The sequence below is a fragment of the Epinephelus lanceolatus genome, chromosome 11 (assembly GCF_041903045.1).
Source record: "Epinephelus lanceolatus isolate andai-2023 chromosome 11, ASM4190304v1, whole genome shotgun sequence".
In the NCBI taxonomy this organism is placed as follows: domain Eukaryota; kingdom Metazoa; phylum Chordata; class Actinopteri; order Perciformes; family Serranidae; genus Epinephelus; species Epinephelus lanceolatus.
The window spans coordinates 15444023-15464602 of NC_135744.1; the positions used below are offsets into that span (position 1 = coordinate 15444023).

Consider the following 20580-nt stretch of genomic DNA (forward strand, 5'->3'; position numbering starts at 1 on the left):
AATAAAAGCAGAATTTTCTCCTATAAAATGGCTCAAAAACAGTCAGAAAAACTTCAAATTGTAATGAGATTTTAATTCAAGTAATAAAGTGCACCCTCAACTACAGCCTAAATGTATTACTTTGCATTTAATCTTAAATGCTGTTTGAGTTTCTGCTATAAATATATTATTTTGGTCCAAACACTGAGCACAGGGGCTGTCAGCAGCAGTGGAAACTTGTGTTTTTATTTTTTATTCTACATGGATATGAAGATGTTTGACCACAAATGATCTTCCTCGGGTGAAGGTGAGATTTTACCTGTGAGAGTGCTAAACCCATGCAGAGGTTAAATGTTGAAACAAGTCTTGTTAACAAAAGAAAACAGATTATGGCACAAACACTTAAACAAAATACACTGTCTCCTCTTCAGAGTCCTACAAACGAAATCTGGTTCACTCTCCAACACACAGTTCAACTCTTTAATAACCATCAAGCAAAATACATGAATAAATTTCCCAGTGGACAGTCTGGGAATCCTGAGTGAGGTGATTTAAGGTCACTCTGGCTTCATTTGTGGCAAATCACACCCTTGTTTACCCAAATACTTTTGCGTGTCTTTGTTTCTCTCTGCAGTGATACAGAGTGATGCATTAAAAATCAAACGGGAGCTCAAAGATTCTAAAACTTGAGCAGAAATCTCTGAATCATTAACACCAAGTAACTGGCACGACTTCCTGTCCTAGTTTGGAGAAAATCCATCCGAACATTCTCCAAAAATAGATTTTTTAATTGAGTGAGAAGGTGACGAGGCTGCCTCACACTCCTGACGGCTTCTAAGTGTTCACTGATTCCCTTTAAATGACGGAGGGCAGAACTCATTTAACCTCCTGTATGTAGTTCTCTGCATGGCACTGATATCCACCTTTCCACTGTCCAGCATGGCCCGCTGACACACTTACATGACTTATTAAATATACAGGGGCAGTGTTTGACATGTAGTTTGACAGTATGACCTCAACATGTGTTGCTAAATGACTTTCTGTTTGTCATAGAAGAGTAAAAGTCTCTCTGTAGGTTTTCCTTCTGTTTTATTAAACCCCTCCATATTTAAATCTTCAAACTGAGAAAACATTTATCCTTTGGGTTAGCTTTAGAGTGATAATTTATTTTGAGCCTCTTTGAAGCCCCTCTCAAAATTCCCACTAACATCCACTAACATCTGGCTGCAGTCTCTAATGGGAGAGGTTACAATCAACATTCACTCCCGGGACAAATGACTCTGCAGTGGTCACGGGTGTTTATCAGCTTCAGCTCCTATTAGCTCCAAATGGCAGTAATGGAAACATGGCACCCAGGTGGACACACTGATTTTCATCCCTTTTCTGGCGCGATGCTGTGACGCACAGCCACAAACTCTATTCAACACTGTCAACTACTCAACATCATTCCACATTAGTCAGCACAGAGTTTAAAAGAGAGACTGAATATGTGACAGATATAAGAAAGAAGCCAACACACAACATTTTCACTGGACTCCATGCTACTTTCTCCTGTTTACTAACCCTGTTTTCTGGCACGGTCATGACACTGAACGTGACACACCAGAAAAAAAAACTGCTGGCAATAGGAGAGGAGTCTATTGCCTGTTTATTGCAGGTTTACCTCAGTTTAAAAAGCCTGCTAATTTTGCTGGAAAAAGATATTACAGATATCTGATGACAGGACAAATATTTCCTCCCAAACAACGACTCAGGAACAGCCAGGAAAACTTCAAATTAAAGCAGGGTAGTGTAGCTCTTGATAGAAGGAAGGAAAAAACACATCTTACCTTCCTACAAATTAAAAGTTTCATAGGAAATAAAATGCACCTTTTTTAGTTTCTGACAAGATTATTATTTTGCTGAAAACACTGAACACAGTTATGTCAGTAGTGGTGGAATATACATATGTACATGCTGCTATTTTACATTTCCACTCCACTACAGTTCAGAGGGAAATACTGTACTTTTTTTTTCTTTTTAAGATATTTTTTGGGCATTTTTTTGCCTTTTCTAGCCTTTACTGTACTTGTTACTAGACTAGATTAATTTCTTGACAGCTACAGCTACTAGTTATTTTGCAGATTCTAATTTTTCATACCAAAATATTTGATCAGTTAATGAAATATGATACATCTTTATAGGTTAAACTACTCAGCAGTGTATAAATAGTTAACATTAGCTCTGCTTCTGCAAACTGCAACAGCAAAATGCTCCTAATAATCCAAACATAATAGTAACTCACACACAGGTGCCAGTTTTTATGAGTACTTTTACTTCTGATGCTTTAACTACATTTTGCAGATAATACTTTTGTACTTTAACTTAAAATTGAGATATAATAAAAAAAAAAAAGCCTTTTAGATCACATCCCCTGTTATATTGTGCACTTATTTAACAATTTCGCAAAAATAAAATTTATCGGTTTATCCAGGGTCTGGTCGTGGGGGCAGCAGACCAAGCAAAGCACCCCAGACTTCCCTCTAACCAGCGGCACTTTCCAGCTCCTCCTGGGGGATCCTGATGCGTTCCCAGGCCAGATGAGATATATAATCCCTCCAGTGTGTTCTAGGTCTGCCCCGGGGCCTTGTACCAGAGGGACGTGCCCAGAAAACCTCTAACAGGATGCGCCCAGGAGGATCCTGATCAGATGCCTGAACCACCTCAACTGACCCCTTTCGACATGAGGAACAGCGGCTCTACTCCGAGCTCCCTCCAGATGTTAGTGCTCCTTACCCTATTTCTACAGCTGAGCCCAGCCACCCCACAGAGGAAACTCATTTCGGCTGCTTGTATCCGCAATCTCATTCTTTTGATCACTACCCAGAGTTTATGACAACAGGTGAGGGTTGGGACGTAGACGAACCAGTAAATCGAAAGCTTCGCCTTCCAGCTCAGCTCCATCTTCACCATGAAGATTGCACAGCACCTGCATCGCTGCTTACATTGCACCAAACTGCCTATCCATCTCACGCTCTATTTTACCCTCACTCATAAAGACCCTGAGATATTTGAACTCCTTCTGTTTTCAGGCAGAGAACCATGACACACTCGGCTGCAAACCGCCCCAGTTTCTTTGTATTTTTATATCAAAATCGAATCATGTTGTCTTCCTGTAAAACCAAATATTACATATGCTTATGAAAGCTACTACCAACCAGTTCTGACCAATACAGTAATATCATGACATCCATCCATCACTTAATCTGTGACTTTTAGCCACATAGAGGTAAGTTTAAGTTAGCTAGCTAGCAACAGTGTGGTACAGTAGTGTGTCTTCTTTTCCACAAAATACTATGGTTGCGGGCCTCATGGCTCGAATTTATTCACTTTGAGGAAAGTGGTATCTACAGGTCGAGATTATGTGCAAGGCATTTTAGACTTAGACTTTATTGTCCCCTTGAGGAAATTATTTTCCACAGCACCATCTCCATTCCCCAATGTCCACCACAGAACAGAACAAGACACAGTGGCCTGCTTCGGCAACTAGTGTTAAATGAAGCATACGATGGACTTCCTCTCTGTCTGTCCCTGACGGATACGTCTCTCCTACTATCCTTTCGGTGTGCAGCGTCTCAGCTTCACTGTCATGACACTGACACTGTTAAAAAATAAAAATATCTTCCCAACATTATATCCTGCCTGCCCTGCTTACGTCAGGACACTGACGCTATATAAACTCGTGATGCAGTTTCATCTGAACCTTAAATAACATTTTAAATGCAGGATTTTTACATTGAATACAACATGGAAGCTTCAGAATATGTTGGTATCGGCATCAGCTTTTTAACTCTGTCAACATTTATTAAAACCATACTGAAACCATGTCTTTTTCTTTAGTTGTCCAATTGATGTGTGTGTGTGTGTTCCATTTACTGTACTTAAAACATTAGAACTGAAGCCAAAGCTCTTCAGACCCACGATCGATTTCATGAATCAAACAACATCTGAAGGATCAGATTAACAGTTAACTGTTGTTCAGTGCAAGTTGTCCCTTCAGAGTTCTTCCTCAACTGCTCTCTAATAACACACTCATACACACGCGGGCACACACACACACACACACATACACCTCAGGGGGCCACTTACATAACCAGTGCACAGATCAGGAGGGGGAGGTGCAGGGAGGTGGAAGGGGAAAGAAGGGGAGGGGGCTGAGTTGAATGAGAGGAAATCAACACAGAAATTACACTTAAGATATTCTGCATTTAGTTGTACATTTATGGTGTCAGATTTAAGCTGTAAAATACTGAATGAATATAGACATTATGAGATTGCAATGCCGAAAATAATAAATATATGCATAATAAGTGCAGGTTACCTTCCTCGTTTATGTTTTGGTCTGATGAAAAAATAACTGCGAGCATACTTAGTGCATGTTTTCTTTTGTGTGAGAGGTTAGTAGACTTTCTTATTAAAATAAAAGAACATGTCAAATGATTAAAAATGAGCATAATTAACGCATGTTTTTTTTACATATCTAAGATTAAATCTATAAATGTGTGTACATGATTATTAGATTTTCTTACTGGAATAAAAGAATAAGTCAAATAATAAAAATCACTTCTACTGGCAGAAACCTGACATTTTTATACCATCACTTATTATCAATCAAAACATTTACCATAAAAATAAGTTAAAATAACTATACTTTAATAGGATTGCAGAGTGTTACGTAAAAGGGAACAGGACTGTGCTGTATCTCTGACTGCAAAGTCAACTCTTTCATTGGACGTCCTTGCATTTTGCCCGCCACACAATCGGTGATGCAGGGGGCGCTTTTCATCAAAATGTCTTCACTAAATTTAGCAGCGTATGACTAACGTTGCACCGTCACACATTTCGAGGACAGGTGATATATGCTGATATGGCTGAATGAACAAAAAAAAAAGTCATTTTGTACTTCTTAAAAGACGTGAAAATAGCTCAGACTCTGGTCTACATGAGCCGGGTTACTTACGTTATCATGCTTACATTTTACCTTGAAGCAGGCTAATGAATCCCTTCTTGTAAAACTCCCTTCTACCCTCCACATCTCCATCCTCCCTCTTCCTCCCTGCTTCGCCACATTAATCTCTCATTAGCAGCCCCCTCCCCCTCTTCCTCTCCACCCTTTCTTTCTCCTAACACCAGCCATTACACACACACATGCACGCGCACACATAAAGGTATACCTCGCCAAAAGGCCTGCATAATTCCACCAGCATCAGAAGAATCCTCACACAAATGAGGGGCACAGGCAGCCATTTAAAGGGCAGCCCTACAGAGCAGAAGAGCCCCTCTGAATGGAGCCCATGGAGGGAGAGATAATAGACTGGAATACAGCTAACATGCCACACAGCCAGATTATTTGCCCGCAGAAACACACAGGCACGCAGAAGACACAAACAGGAGAGCTTTTTCTCTCTCGAGGACAGACAGGGACAGCATGTGTTCACGTGTGAGCAGCAGAGGACATGTAGGGTCTCCTATACTGCATGAGTGCATATAGGAGCACCGGCTGCTCGCTATCTGGATGTGGAGTGAGTCAGAGTGCCATGCTGCATATAAATGACTCGATGCAGATTAAGATGTCAGTGTTTCAATGAAGGCGAAGGCAGGGGCAGCATGTAAGAGGTCAAATTAACCTCTTCCACCCCCACACGCCTTTTAAAACCTTTGTCTGGCTGCGTGGTTGAGAGGTTACACACAACAAGGATCAGCTGTGTGAATAAAATGCAGATGAAAAGGTAACACACACCACCGAGGACTCTGCAGCTGCTCTAAAGCATATTGAATTGATTTTTATTTTATATATAGTGATTAGAGTGGCCAAATCTGTATTTAATTTGGAGTTTCTCATTAATGCATGAAGGTCTAATACTCACTTTCACCCAAACTGTGTGCTTCAATCACGTAAAGCTCTCTGAAATGATTGTTCCATCTTTTGGAGGTTAAGATATTCAGTATCCTATTTCCCACCTGCTAATCCTTCTGCAGTTTGCAACATGAGGAAATCCTCACTTCCTATCAAATGATCCTCACATTGTGTTTCCAGAGTTATGGATGGAGTACACATGGCTTCTGGTGGATGGTCCCATTTGTCACCACATTTAAACAGAGTGTAGGTCATTGGCTCAAATGCTTGGTGGCAGCTTCATCCAAGTTTGACTAAGTTCATAGAAAATGTCATCATCAATATAAAGGAAAACTTTGGTTTAAGACAACTTGTACAGAGATCTCTGAAAGCAGCAATATTGCTAACAATAGGTCAACTAGGGAAACACTGTCAAGACACCCAACCATGATTGTAAACCAAAACGTAACCACACCTGTAATTGCGCTAATTTAGGAAACACTTCTGTGGGTTGTTTTAGAGGGTAGAAAAATAGGACCTATGCAGCCATTTGGGTTAAAGGAATTGTTTGTCTGATTGTCTCTTGTTTCCCACCCTTTTGGACTCTGACGGTCATTCATGAAGAGAACCAGCTCAGGAGTCAGTTTCTCAAACCGAAAGAAGACGGTAAGATATAAGCCAGTCAATGAACCTTAAGCTGAGTTCACACTGAACAATTTGTGTCCGTCTTAAAAGTCGAACCAAATTTTTGCTTAGTCTGGCGCCACTTGCCAAGTTTTCTGACATGTCCGAAATTTTGGTTGGCCATTGTCAGCCTCTTACACAGTTGAAGCAGAGCCACAAGTCGATTCCCCAAGGTCAGTGCCTTTCTTTCCTCTTTTTCTTTACTACGCAAAGTAGCAAACAGTGTCTCTGATGGGAAATATGGAGACCATGGTGGTTGAGCATACGTGCACCTTTGATGTTTCCTCCTCCTCCTAATCACGAATGATATGAGCGAGAGAAACTTCGACAATCATGCATTATTATGAACCACGCTGGTGTAACGTTACAGACCTATGTTTGCAAACAAACTTCTACCTGACTCAGAGCTTTCAAACAAATCTTTACTGACAATGCCAGAATAGTCCACAGCGGCCAACGGGCAATTTTGTTGTCTATTTTGAACGTACGGTGTGAGCACTCAGGTTGTGGCTTGATGATCGGACCGCAGAGAGTGAGCTCATAAGTCATGAGGTTTGGCTTCACATCACAGACAGTTTACTTGTATGGTGGGAGTTGGAATTGAACAACAGCATTTTTAAAAATCGCAGCTTCAGTGAAAAAAAAGTACAAACCCAAAACCAGTGAAGTTGGCACGTTGTGTAAACCGTAAATAAAAACAGAATACAATGATTTGCAAATCCTTTTCAACCTATATTCAATTGAATACACTGCAAAGACAAGTTACTTAATGTTCGAACAGGTAAACTTTGTAATTTTTTGCAAATATTAGCTCATTTGGAATTTGATGCCTGCAACATGTTTCAAAAAAGCTGGCACAAGTGGCAAAAAAGACTGAGAAAGTTGAGGAATGCTCATCAAACACTTATTTGGAACATCCCACAGGTGAACGGGCTAATTGGGAACAGGTGGGTGCCATGATTGGGTATAAAAGCAGCTTCCCTGAAATGCTCAGTCATTCACAAACAAGGATGGGGCGAGGATCACCACTTAGTGAACAAATGCGTGAGCTGATTGTCGAACAGTTTAAGAACAACATTCCTCAACGAGCTATTGCAAGAAATTTAGGGATTTCATCATCTACGGTCCGTAATATCGTCAAAAGGTTCAGAGAATCTGGAGAAATCACTGCACGTAAGCGACAAGGCCGAAAACCAACACTGAATGCCCGTGACCTTCAATCCCTCAGGCGGTGCTGCATCAAAAACCGACATCAGTGTGTAAAGGACATCACCACATGGGCTCAGGAACACTTCAGAAAACCCCTGTCAGTAACTACAGTTCGTCGCTACATCTGCAAGTGCAAGTTAAAACTCTACAATGCAAAGCGAAAGCCATTCATCAACAGCACCCAGAAACGCCGCCGGCTTCGCTGGGCCCGAGCTCATCTAAGATGGACTGATGCAAAGTGGAAAAGTGTTCTGTGGTCTGACGAGTCCACATTTCAAATTGTTTTTGGAAACTGTGGACGTCGTGTCCTCCGGACCAAAGAGGAAAAGAACCATCCGGACTGTTATAGGCGCAAAGTTCAAAAGCCAGCATCTGTGATGGTATGGGGGTGTATTAGTGCCCAAGGCATGGGCAACTTACACATATGTGAAGGCACCATTAATGCTGAAAGGTACATACAGGTTTTGGAGCAACATATGTTGCCATCCAAGCAACGTCTTTTTCATGGACGCCCCTGCTTATTTCAGCAAGACAATGCCAAGCCACATTCTGCACGTGTTACAACAGCATGGCTCCATAGTAAAAGAGTGCGGGTACTAGACTGGCCTGCCTGTAGTCCAGACCTGTCTCCCATTGAAAATGTGTGGCGCATTATAAAGCGTAAAATACGACAACGGAGACCCCGGACTGTTGAACAACTTAAGCTGTACATCAAGCAAGAATGGGAAAGAGTTCCACCTGAAAAGCTTCAAAAATTGGTCTCCTCAGTTCCCAAACGTTTACTGAGTGTCGTTAAAAGGAAAGGCGATGTAACACAGTGGTAAAAAGGCCCCTGTGCCAACTTTTTTGCAATGTGTTGCTGCCTTTAAATTCTAAGTTAATGATTATTTGCAAAAAAAAAATAAAGTTTCTCAGTTTGAACATTAAACATCTTGTCTTTGCAGTGTATTCAATTGAATATAAGTTGAAAAGGATTTGCAAATCATTGTATTCTGTTTTTATCTACGATTTACATAACGTGCCAACTTCACTGGTTTTGGGTTTTGTAAATAAAGCTGCATATGTTGATGCAAACTGTAATCTATGTACATCATGTAACTGTTATACCTTCTCATTTTCTCATTCTTACTCATGTAATATCATGTAACTTTGACTGAAATGTTTAACATGCAGCTAGAGGAAGTGTTAGCCTGGACCGCGAGGGAAAATAATCAGTCAGGGGTGCAGTTCCCAGAAGCTATAATTCGGGGATAATGAGAGAAAAATGACGATACCTATTAAATGTGTGTCTGTGTGTGATTTAGAATTGTGTTGGACAGAGAGATTAGCTTATAGCTTGGTTTAGTTTGTAAAAACTGCCCCCTTCAGTAAAACCCAGTGGGCGGAGTTTCACTGCAGTTGAGCTGTCGCCAAGAAAAAGACTCCTCCCTTCAATTATTTCCTTCACGTATGATCCTCATTTTTATTCCACTCTAATGTGGAGAATCTCAGCTTAGAGAATGATCCTGCAAAATATTCTTGAGGTGAAATCTTCTCTGTGAGGTATTTTCCTCAAGTGTATCAGCTGTATTATACTGAAAATAGATGGGATATCCCACCTTTTTAAGTATAACACAAGTACTGTGGTCACAGCGCATCGATTTTCTGCCTATTTTCTCCTTTTTTTAGAGCTATTTTACTGCTGATATTGACAACTCGCTTCTTGTGCACAAGCTGCTGTCAGAAACACCTGGATGTTCTCTCTGACTTTCAGTCTGAACTCCCAGGGGAGGTGTCCTCGCATCCAAGAGGGACACGTGGTTGAGAAGTTCAAGGACTCACAGATTAACCGTCACTCTGGCTGTCCTGAACTTCAGCACATTACCAGCAATGGCACCTTGACAGCAAGGCAGAGATCCATGAAATGATCGGCATACTGCCTCAGTGTTTCATAATAAACAGGCAGTCTGTTGTTTTGGCATTTTACTTCCAACCCCTCCACACACGTGAGAGACGAGAGATTTTCTGCCTTCATACCAAATCTGGATCCAGTGTGATGGCATGCCTCATGTTGAGTGCTGTTCAAAACAATAAATTTAGTGTCAGTAAAGTGATGGAAGTGATGCATCACGCAGCATTTGTAGGTGACATAAGGCAACATTAAACATTTTCACTCCCCACAGCTGATGTTCCTCCAGGCTGGTCAGTAACAAATGTGTCACTGTTCCGACCTGATGGCCTCTTTCAAAATAAAACGCCAAAATGTTGTAGTGAGAAGCAGCTTTACACATTATCATAAAATCTGATAACAGTGTCTGAGACATCGTGTGCAGACTAATGAATTCAATGGAATGAAACCAAATGGCCGGACAGAGACCAATTCGACTCCCCTCCTCACCAGAGCTACGTGTTAAATTAAGGCCCAGCAAATAAATGAATTAACCATTAACTATATGCAATTCATTTCATCTGTCATTAATAAATAAACTTCATCAGCTGCTGCACTGATGAATTTTACTGCTAATGAGTTCTATCTCTCAGCTCTAAAAAGAAAGATCAATCTCCCATCAAAAGTTGCATAGTCTTGCTTTAAAGGATACGGCCGATGTTCCTCTTTACTTTTCTTATTCTCCACAAATCCCATGAAAACACCAAACCAACAATGCATGAGTCAGACTTCCCTGTTCTGTCTGTGGCAGAGTACATTTGTTCCTACTGAAAATGTAAATCTTTGAAAATAGGTCACAAACATATAGCTTCTTTTTTTAAGACACACTATTCTAAAACAGCTGGGCAGCTGCAGATTTGAGCAAACATTACTCAAAGAGGAGTAAGACGTGCATTTATTTGCCTCTATTTTAAGCAGCTGATTAATGAACATTTGGTGCTCTTCTGTTTACTGCATCAGGACTGGGACTGAGTCAAAATAAATCACTGAACGTGTGTTCATGGTAATAATTATGTGTTATAATAATGGAGCTCTGTGGCACCATAACATCAAGTATCAGGCTTTGGCCACCTTAATTAGGATCAGTTTATTATTGGTTTTGGTCTCTTTATGGATTTGCTGACAAGGAGAAAAATATGTATCATCATTTCAATTCTGTTTTAGTTATGAAGCCTAATATCACAAATCCCAATTTGCCTCAGAGGCTTTACAGCATACGACATCCCTCTGTCCTTTGGACCCTCACAGCTGATGAGGAAAAACTCCCCAAAAAGCCCTTTAACAGGGAAGAAGAAAATGGTAGAAACCTCAGGAAGAGCAACTGAGGAGGGATCCCTCTTCGAGGATGGACAAATAAATACTCAGCCTGATGGAGACATTAAAGAAGCAGTTCAAACCAAAACAAGATGTCTGCCTTCTCTCCAGTATAATAAAACTAGATGGCACTCAGCTTGTGGTGCTCAAAGCGCCAAAAATATCTATTTGAAAAACTCAGCAGCAATGTCCTTTTCCACACACAGAAGGAAGTGCGCATCTACTCCTGAACGAAAGGCTCCTGACAACGCAAGATATAAACATAAATGGCGTCCTCCTCGGCTGAGCTGTAACGTTAGCTAGCTTAGTGGTGCTAGGTGAGCTAGCAGTAGATGCACTCTTCCTTCTGCGCAGTGATACGATTGGTGGACATAGGAAGAAAATACTTCCTACGTGAAACTGCTCACAACAAGGTCTGTGGATTATCTTGAGTAACCGGGTCATGATTTTTGGAAATAGATATTGTAATGTATTCTCATAGAACAGTTTGTTTGATATCCTATGGGTTTGCGCCCCACGAATGATGAATTACATAACTGACGTAAATTTAGGGAGGTTAGGTTGAGGCAATAAAAGTTACTGGGGTGAGGTTTAGGAAAGAAACATGATGACACTGTACCTTAAAATGACTCAAAGTTCACACAGATCCAAAGATGCGACTCCAGGGTGAAAGTCCCGGGCAAAAGTCTGTTTTTTTCTGACCCATCTGCCACCCCAAATGTATTATTTTATTATACTATTATTTTTTTGGTGCTTTGAGCACCACAATCTGAGTGCCGTCTAGCTTCATTATAATGGAGAGAAGGCGGACATCTCTACGGCTCTAACATTCTGTAACTCACACCAAAACAATCTTGATAAGAGGAAAATATTTAGTTTGTTTTAAGGGTGAACTGTCCCTTTAAATATCAACGCTGCAATGCAGAGGCAATCAATGTTTTGACTGTTGCCTCATTTGTTCATGGTAATTATTCCAAGGTATCACAATCACCTTGATACTGATAAATGATCTTGCTGTATGAATCACCAACAGAAGAGCCTTTCAAAGTCGTGAGATAACCAACAAAATGAAATGTTATTAGTGGCTTGACATTACAGTATAACACCAGTAACACCAGTGACCCCGCTGTGAATAATATGGAGGCTATACAGTTAATCAGCCAAACCAAACAGAATTAATCAGTATCTGGGTCCACAGAATGATCATCAATGACAATGAGGAACATACAAAAACATTTGTCCCCGTCCTCCCACCAATTGTCCCCATCAGCCTTCCTGACAGCAGCACGCCGAGTCGCTGAATGGCCTAATCTCTCTTCACAAATTAGCTCCGTCTCTCATCTCCCCTTCCCAAATGTACGCTGTGCCCTTAAACATCACATGGTAACGCTGCCTATTCATAACCATTATCTCAGGGCCTCTGATAATGGAGCGAAAGCAGGCGCCGAGGAGGAAAAAAGGAATAAAGACACTGGGAAATGTAAAACGGAGGGGTGAAAGCAAGCGCTGCGGCTTCGATCTCAGATTCCCCGCTGGCCCTGAGCTATCAGAGCCATTGATTGGCTCATGTAATTCTGCTCTGATTTGGCTTGGCCAATCAATGCACTGCAGACTCACTTCCTGTGACTGTGCAGCCATTAGACTAGAGGTGAAAAATCCCATAGTTTCTTCTGTTTCCTGGAAATATACAGTTTACGCCCTCCCATGCCTCTACGACGGGACAACTGCTGCTCTGCTCTTATTGCATTGGTCATCCAGAGCTCCTCTAACAGCCGTTTCCTGTCTCAGCGCCTCATTACAGTGACTGTATTGACCGGGTGAACACAAATTGCCTGTTCTGAAGATGGAGTAACCTTGCAAGTAAATTACAAGCACATGTGATTCAAATAAAGATGTTTCAGATGCTGCAAACTTGGTCTCTTTTATAACAGAAACTATTTTTTAACAAATTATTAAGAACATTTTAGCTGATCAAAGATACTCAAGCTTTTAGTAGTAAATCATTATGGCTGTGTTTCCTTCAAATAATGTGTAAATTTAAATATTTTAAAACTAAGACCACATTAATATTCATGCTCCTTCCTCCCACAGCCCACTTTAAATATACTGCAACTGTGTATTCATGTATGCACTTATACAGTATATATATATATATATATATATATATATCACCCTGCAACTGCTTTATTTTCTCAATATATTCTGTTCTTGTGCTCATAACCCACTTTTCTATTTTTTCCCTGCACTACTCTATCTGCTGCTGGCACAACTCATTTCCCCACGGAGATCAATACAGCTTCATCTACTGTAATTTCATCTTAGAGGTCATTAATAGGCAAAATCCTACAGATGCATTTGTTTTAGTTATAAAAGCATTTGAACTGAATGTTTGCGTCAGCACAGTCTCAAGGTTTCCTGTGACCCCACCAGAGAAAGGCTGATATAAAGTTGCAGAATACAACTACAGTACACTTTTTGTTTGCTGTGATGGTGCAAAGGCAAAGATACTGCATGAGGTGAAACAGACAGCTGCATCAAAATTCATATTTCTCAGAGTCAAATCTGAACACACAGACATTTAAAATCAGGGCCATGTGATATATTGTTTCAGTATCTACACTGAAGCTGAATCGCAGGACTTGGCGATGTCAAGTGTGGCACATTAACTCAAGCGTGTCATGCTACAGATTTTTGGCTGCTTGATACAAAAGGAAAGCCTGTATGGTTTTCATTTTTCATTACTGATGTTACCAGCCAAGACCCCCCCCCCCCCCCCCCCCTTAAGACAATGATGACACCAATCATTCCAATCATTCTACAGTTATTACTTATTTCTAAATAGAGCTATTCAAGTTCCACAATATAAAAATATCACTATTTTTTTTCCCAATATTGTGTGGTGCTGGACATGACGCACATATTTTACAGTGTGGATACAGTGTGATTTAAATTTTCCAAGGATATAATTCACTCTAGTGCTCATCCAAACCTCCATAAATCTGATTAGAAATCTAACTGGAAAAAATGCACATTCCCCATGACAGAACTTGCCTGGGAATCATCATGTTTTTAAATTTTCTTCAGTATCAAATTAATCCAGGTATAGTTATCTGTACATCCACCATCCTCCATGGCTAATTCGGCATACCTTTAATGATGCTAATTTCTCTAAATTTTAGAAACTCCTGGAGGGTAAATTCAAGAGGAAATGTGAGGCTCTAAAATGGCATGTAAAATAAAAAAGTGTCAGTAAGGGACCGTTCTTTACTTATCAGAGGAGAGGGGAGTGGCTAGCGTGCAACTTTTTTTTCTGATGGAAGCATTCTTTCCACATAATGTGTTCAAGGACTGTTGGAAATTTGAAAATCCAACAACAGTTTCTGTTTTTACAATTTCTGGCTACGACAAATAGTATAATTTTGCCAATTTTTACAGAAAGCATGCATGTTTTCTCTAAAAATCAGCAGTAAAATAAATACAAAATACAGCATTAATAACAGTCCCTAAGTCATGTCAATACACTTGTAGTCTGTTAACAATGAAATCATTTCCAATATCTGTCCCTGGTCATCCTACATTTGCACACACACTTACACACGCACGCACACACACACCACACACACACACACACACACACACACACACACACACAAAACACCCCCTAAATTACCAAACAACCATAACAGCACTTCATTCTCTGCTTAATTTAGCCATTGATTTTTCTTACTCCAGATCACACCATAGATAGTGCAAGACATCAGGCTGCAGTGTTTTATGGTCTTTGTGGGAGCCCCCTGCTCTCTCTCACACACACACAAACACACACACACACACACACAGAAGGAAAGAGAAAGAGGACGTTTCCCCAGAGATCATCACTAAAAAAAATCACTGCCTACTACTGTTAGGAGATCTAACCACAGCAGTGTGTGTGATTGCTGTTTGTGTGTTTACAGCTGCAGTTCCCTCCAGTGTGTGTGCGGCTTTGCTCAGATCAGATGTGAACCAGCAGACACTCACAGACACAGCTATACTGCCACATCATCACAAACACACATACATGTGCACACATGCAGCCTCAAACACACACACCAAACTGTTTTAGTGGCATGATGGAGACACAGATCCGATATGGGTCAGTCATGTGTCATTTATAGTATTAACAATTTTTTTAAATCTGGGATGACACACAACATAATTTCTCTAAATGCTTATAATACTAATAAAGATATTCTTATTCATCATAGTAGAGCTGCAGAGTATCCAACTTGTAAAGGATAATTCCAGTTTATTACAGCTTTGATCTTATTTTCATAGTTTAGGATATTATTTGAAAACATTCTACGCACCAAAATAATTGCTGAGGTCTGGGAACATGACAAAATTGCTAAAAATTGGTTCAACAGGGCAAAAAACAAGTCAGCTAGTCATCTAAACCACCTAATCTTCCAAATAAGTCTGACTAGTCTGGGTTTTTGGTTAAAAATCTATGATTGTCTGGTACTTCTTTTTAGTGACACTGTCCAAACCCAGATCACAGTAAATATCTTAACATTTTGGAACAAATGTTTTCTTCCTGAAAATGATCTAAAAAGATCCCAGTCCCATATCAGATACAGAACCAGGGCCAAATGCATTAACAATGAGGAAACGGAAGACGTGTTCGATGAGACGGAGCACACCTCACCCATTCATCAGATCAGGCGTACACACAGTTTCAAGTGAGATAGCTGCAGTAGATAGGATGAGGAGGAGATTGATACTGAGGGACTGGTAGTTTTGTTTTTAGGTTGCTTCACTGATTGTGTTGTTATTACTGCAGGCTGCACTGTGTTCTGTAAAATGTCGATCAAAAGCACATTTATAAAGTCAGTTTTAAATCATTTACAAGTGATATATTTCATCACTTTTAATTTACAGTAATCTCCCTGTTAGTGATCGTTACACATTATCATGTGAAGCACTTTGTAAAGTCAACTTCAACATGAGTGCTATAAATGAATCATTGATCACCTGTCTGACGTTAAATAATAATGATGATGGAGATTTTACCGTGATGATGGTTTGCTGAAATGTGATGAATTAGTTGTACGGATGCTAAATTGCCACGGCCGTGCGTGATGACAGCTGCTCTGGCGCTGTTGGAGAACCTTGCAGATGCGACACAATCGATGCAGTTGCACTTTCTTTACCTTATTTCTCATCGGCAGGTCTGATGAGTGGTAAAGCAGGCGCAAGCACTCATATGCAAAGAGATTTTTCAGGACATTTCTACATCCTTCTGTGGGAAACTGTCAGATTTATAAAGCCACACATGCGTCTGATTCTGCCTTTGTGTGTACACACAGTTTTAAGGCTCATTTTAAAAACGAAAATAGATATGTCGATTTTGTGCGTCCCTTATTTTACTTGGGCAAGTTCTGCCTTTTTTTAATTGATAGGACAGCTCAGATAGACAGGAAATGCAGGAGAGACAGGGAGGACGACACGCAGCAAAGGGCCGCAGGCTGGAGCCGAACCGGGGCCACTGCGGAAGACCCAGCCCACATGGGGTGCACGCTCCACCTGATGAGCCAGAGGTCGCCCCATGCATCTTTTATGATGGCATAGATACAGTCAATAGATGCCACTAGAGGGCGGAGTCAAAAGTTTCACACAACAACAAACGAGATCGTAACAATGCACCTTTAAGTGGTTCCGCCACCATTTCAATTTCTTTGTCTCTCCTTTGGTCATATTTGGCTTGATCTACGATACACTGCCTCCACGATCTCCGGTGGCACTGCTCTGCTTCATCTATATCTGTAAGCTTTTAGAAAACGTGCACGAATATGTATGAAATGGACGCAGAGTACGGACAGTCCGTCTTGGCCTCCATATCTAACATTGAGCATAAATGAGCCCTTATGCCTCATTTCCACTTATGTATGTGGCTCGTGTCCGTAGATCCGTAAATAAATGGATGATGCCTCTCGTGTCCAACGCAAAGAAGTGCATTTCCTTACAGATGGTTAGAAATCTGATAAAAGCTCCCTGTAGCTGTGGGGGAGAGGCGAATTTCGCAGTTTCTTGCCATCCAGTAGTTTGGAATATGTGCTTGGAACATTACCAGGACAAAAACAGGACCTGTCACCATGTACGTGGCATGTTTTGTTAAAAAGACGTATGAACATTTGAACGAGTCATAATGACGATCTGACTGTATGTAATGGTTAAGCATATTTAAGCAGGATAACATTACTCAGATTCACAATGTGTTCAAACTAAACAAGCTCTTTTTAATCAGACAAACAATCAACAGGCAACTGAGCTGAAGAAAATAGCCTGTTAGCTAGTTAGCAGTCTGTTAGCTAAACTAGCACACTGTCTCTCCGAAATCCACCGCAAAATTTACATTTTTTGTATGTACTCTCGGCAAATCCCAGACCAAATTACAGAGGGGAGGAGTTTCACAGGCACATCAGATATCACGGATTTCCATGGGAATGAATGGACTTCCGGTTGCCTCGTCTCCGTTCACATACGTAAGTGGAAATAAGGCATTAGTCATGAATCTATACGAAGTTTTACGCATCTGGCCCCCGGAATCTGGACATGATTAGCCTAGAGTCTGTCCAAAGATTACACATACTCTTAAATACATCTCTAAACTCACTGAATAACATGTTGCAACTTGTTTATCTGAGCACAAAGAGGAGGAATATAATGTTACTCAGTGTACCCACGTCCCGTCTCCAGCTTCTTACTATAAGGTTATGTTGGACTATTATAATTTAAGTACAATGCTGTTATTATTACCAATAAAAATGATGGTGAAATCAAGAACCTGGCTGTAATAAAACTGAATTATCCTTTGTTTAAAAAGCAAATATCGTCCATATATCCTGGTAAAACTTTGGTCTGGTTACCTCTCATACAGAGAACCTCATCTTCCTGTTTTACTGTGATCAAAAACCCCACACTGCACAAACACAACATGAAACCACGTGATCGACTTACAGGCGTTGGTGACGGCGAAGCTGTTTGCCGTCTCGATGTTGTCCACGTGAGGCACCAGGTTGAATGGGGCTTCCGAGGCGTTGGGGCTGGTGTTGTGCAGGAAGATTGCCAAACGAAAGGCAGTGTACTCCTGATCAGTGTTTCTGATGAACAGACCGCCTGAACAGAAGGAGGACAAGCACAGGTCTGATGAGGAGCATGTGGGGAGGAAAAGCCCCAGAGAAGAATCCACTCTATCTCACCCATATGTTTAATTTTATGACAGACAGTTCAACTCTTTCTGACACAGAGGCGTGAAACAAGTGAAATACCAGCAGAAAACTATGAAAACAATTTCAGCATTATCTGCAGATTTTCACTGGCTTGAATACAGATGACATTTTAAAAGATACACACCCTGATTTGATCAGACTCAGCCTCCATATTCATTCATTAGTATTGACCCATCTTCACTGTTCACTAGAGCAGTAGTTCCCAACTCATCCAGCCACGGGGTCCAAATTTCTTCTTAGTCATTAGCTCAAGGTCCACACAGTTTAATATACTCAATATAGGTTTTAGTTTCAGAAAATGAAACCACGCGATTCCCTCATGAGCTATGATCTATTAGCACAGCTGCCAGAAGATGGCATTCTACATATCTGTAAACCATGAATACATTACATTCTTATGTCTCATATGTATCAAATCACACTTCCTAAAGAAACAGTATATGAGCTGACTTTGACATCAGGAGGTGGAGGGGATGGGATGGCGTGTCATCTAGGCGAGGCGCCTGCCAAGCTGCAGACCACTCTTCAGGACCAACAAACTGAGAAGTCACTGTTTCCAACCTGGATTGTGCCACCAAAACAGGATCTTTTCCTAACCAGAACTTAGTGGTGTTTATGCTGAAACCTAACTACATGTTAACTACAGGGTTGTTGAAGTGTTATGAAATGTTAAGCATCAAGGTATGAACTTGATCAGTGGTTCCCAACTGGCCCAGCCACGGGATCCAGATTTCTCTTTAGTCATTAGTTTGAGGTCCACACAGTTAAATATATTCAGTGTCACACTTGTGTTTGGCCATGTTGTCGAGCTAGTTTGCTGTCTCCGTTAAGTAGCTGTCATTCTTCACCAGGAAATGGCACTGAAAAAGCTCTGTATCGGAAATGCACTGTACATCAAAATAAAGTTTGTTTTTTACAAACTTGACACATTTGCAAGTCACTTGCGGCCCATTCAGAATGGACCCACGACCCACTTTTGGACCGCGACCCACCAGTTGGGACCCACTGAACTAGGTAATAACCTACAAATGTAAGGTGTCCATGGTTTGCAAAAACGCACAATGCCAACATTTACTCTGGTGACTGGGTTGGATCTCTTCTCCATGCACAAGCACTTTAGTCACATAATGACACCAGAGCATTTTGTATTTGCTGAATAAGTCTGTGAGAGACGGATGAATCAAAAGCTTGTAATAATCAAAGCTAAAAAGTAAAGTGTGTGTTTGGAATATTTTATCACAGATGTTCCCAAGGTCAATAATGAGCCTCCACACTAGTTACAATAGTTATTTCTATGACTGTATTTTCATCTGCCACTTCTATGACTTGGGTATGTTTAGATTTATGCATAAAAACGACTTAATTAAGATTCAGGAAACATTGTGATTTGGGTTGAAACAAGACTAGCCATTCAGATCTGCATAGTTTTTCTTTTTGCTTTCAGTATACTGCAGCTGCTCTTACATAGTAAGTACTGCTACCTGGATGCATACAACTAGGACGTAAGTAAAAGACACAAGTAAATAGTATGTGATTAAGAGCTCAAGAGATCCTGACATTATTACTTAACATTCCCTTGGAGATAAAACAAAATGCCATTCATCAAGTTCACCAGAGATGGAGGTCAATCCAGAGAGCTCTGCTGCTGTTACTCTGCAATATATATAGTTTTGAGTTATAACTGCATACGTTGCAGATTGTTTGTGATTGCTTGATTGATTATTGTCACTGCAGCATTTGTCAGCTGTCAATGTGCTGTCATCTTCCTGCAGCTAAGTCAATATGACCTATGCAGCCAGTATGCTGGCTTGCATACTGTAAAATGCGACCGGATGCAACAGAACATCCTGGTATTTGGACATACTAAATCTTCTTATGGCATACAAAATAGTTTGGTAATATGTAGATTTCAGTTGGAACTAAGTGGTGGACCAACTGACATTACCATCCTTAAGACCAACCCACTCTCTCTCCTAACTTGTCAAATACCGACACTTGATCAGCAGCCCTCAGCGTCAGATACCATCACATCGAGGCACCCTTTAGTGTTTGAAAGAGACGTAAAGGGCCATGTCTTTTTCTGAGCAATGGCAGTAGTATAAAGAGCAAGAAAATACATATAGGGCAGGAGGGAGGTGTGGTAGATGGATCAAACAAACACAGGACTTTCACCAAGGAAACTGTTGTTCGAATCCAGTGTGAAACCACAAACCCAACATGATCTTTTTTCCAAACCTAACCACATTGCTTACTTTTGTTGCCTAAACCCGAGGAGGTAAAGCTAAAAATGAAGTAAACCTACATTTGAAGTTTATTTTGAA

At 40.7% G+C, this 20580-nt stretch overlaps 1 protein-coding gene across 3 annotated transcripts in view; it reads right to left on the reverse strand.

The window, feature by feature from the left end:
- Positions 1-20580, reverse strand: part of LOC117269805 (glutamate receptor 4) — a 188169-nt gene that overhangs the window by 158884 nt on the left and 8705 nt on the right. For all 3 annotated transcript variants that reach the window (XM_033647147.2, XM_033647139.2, XM_033647165.2), the window contains exon 2: positions 17988-18146. In XM_033647147.2, coding sequence (XP_033503038.1) covers positions 17988-18146 — 159 coding nt within the window. The remainder of the gene's footprint in view (positions 1-17987; positions 18147-20580) is intronic.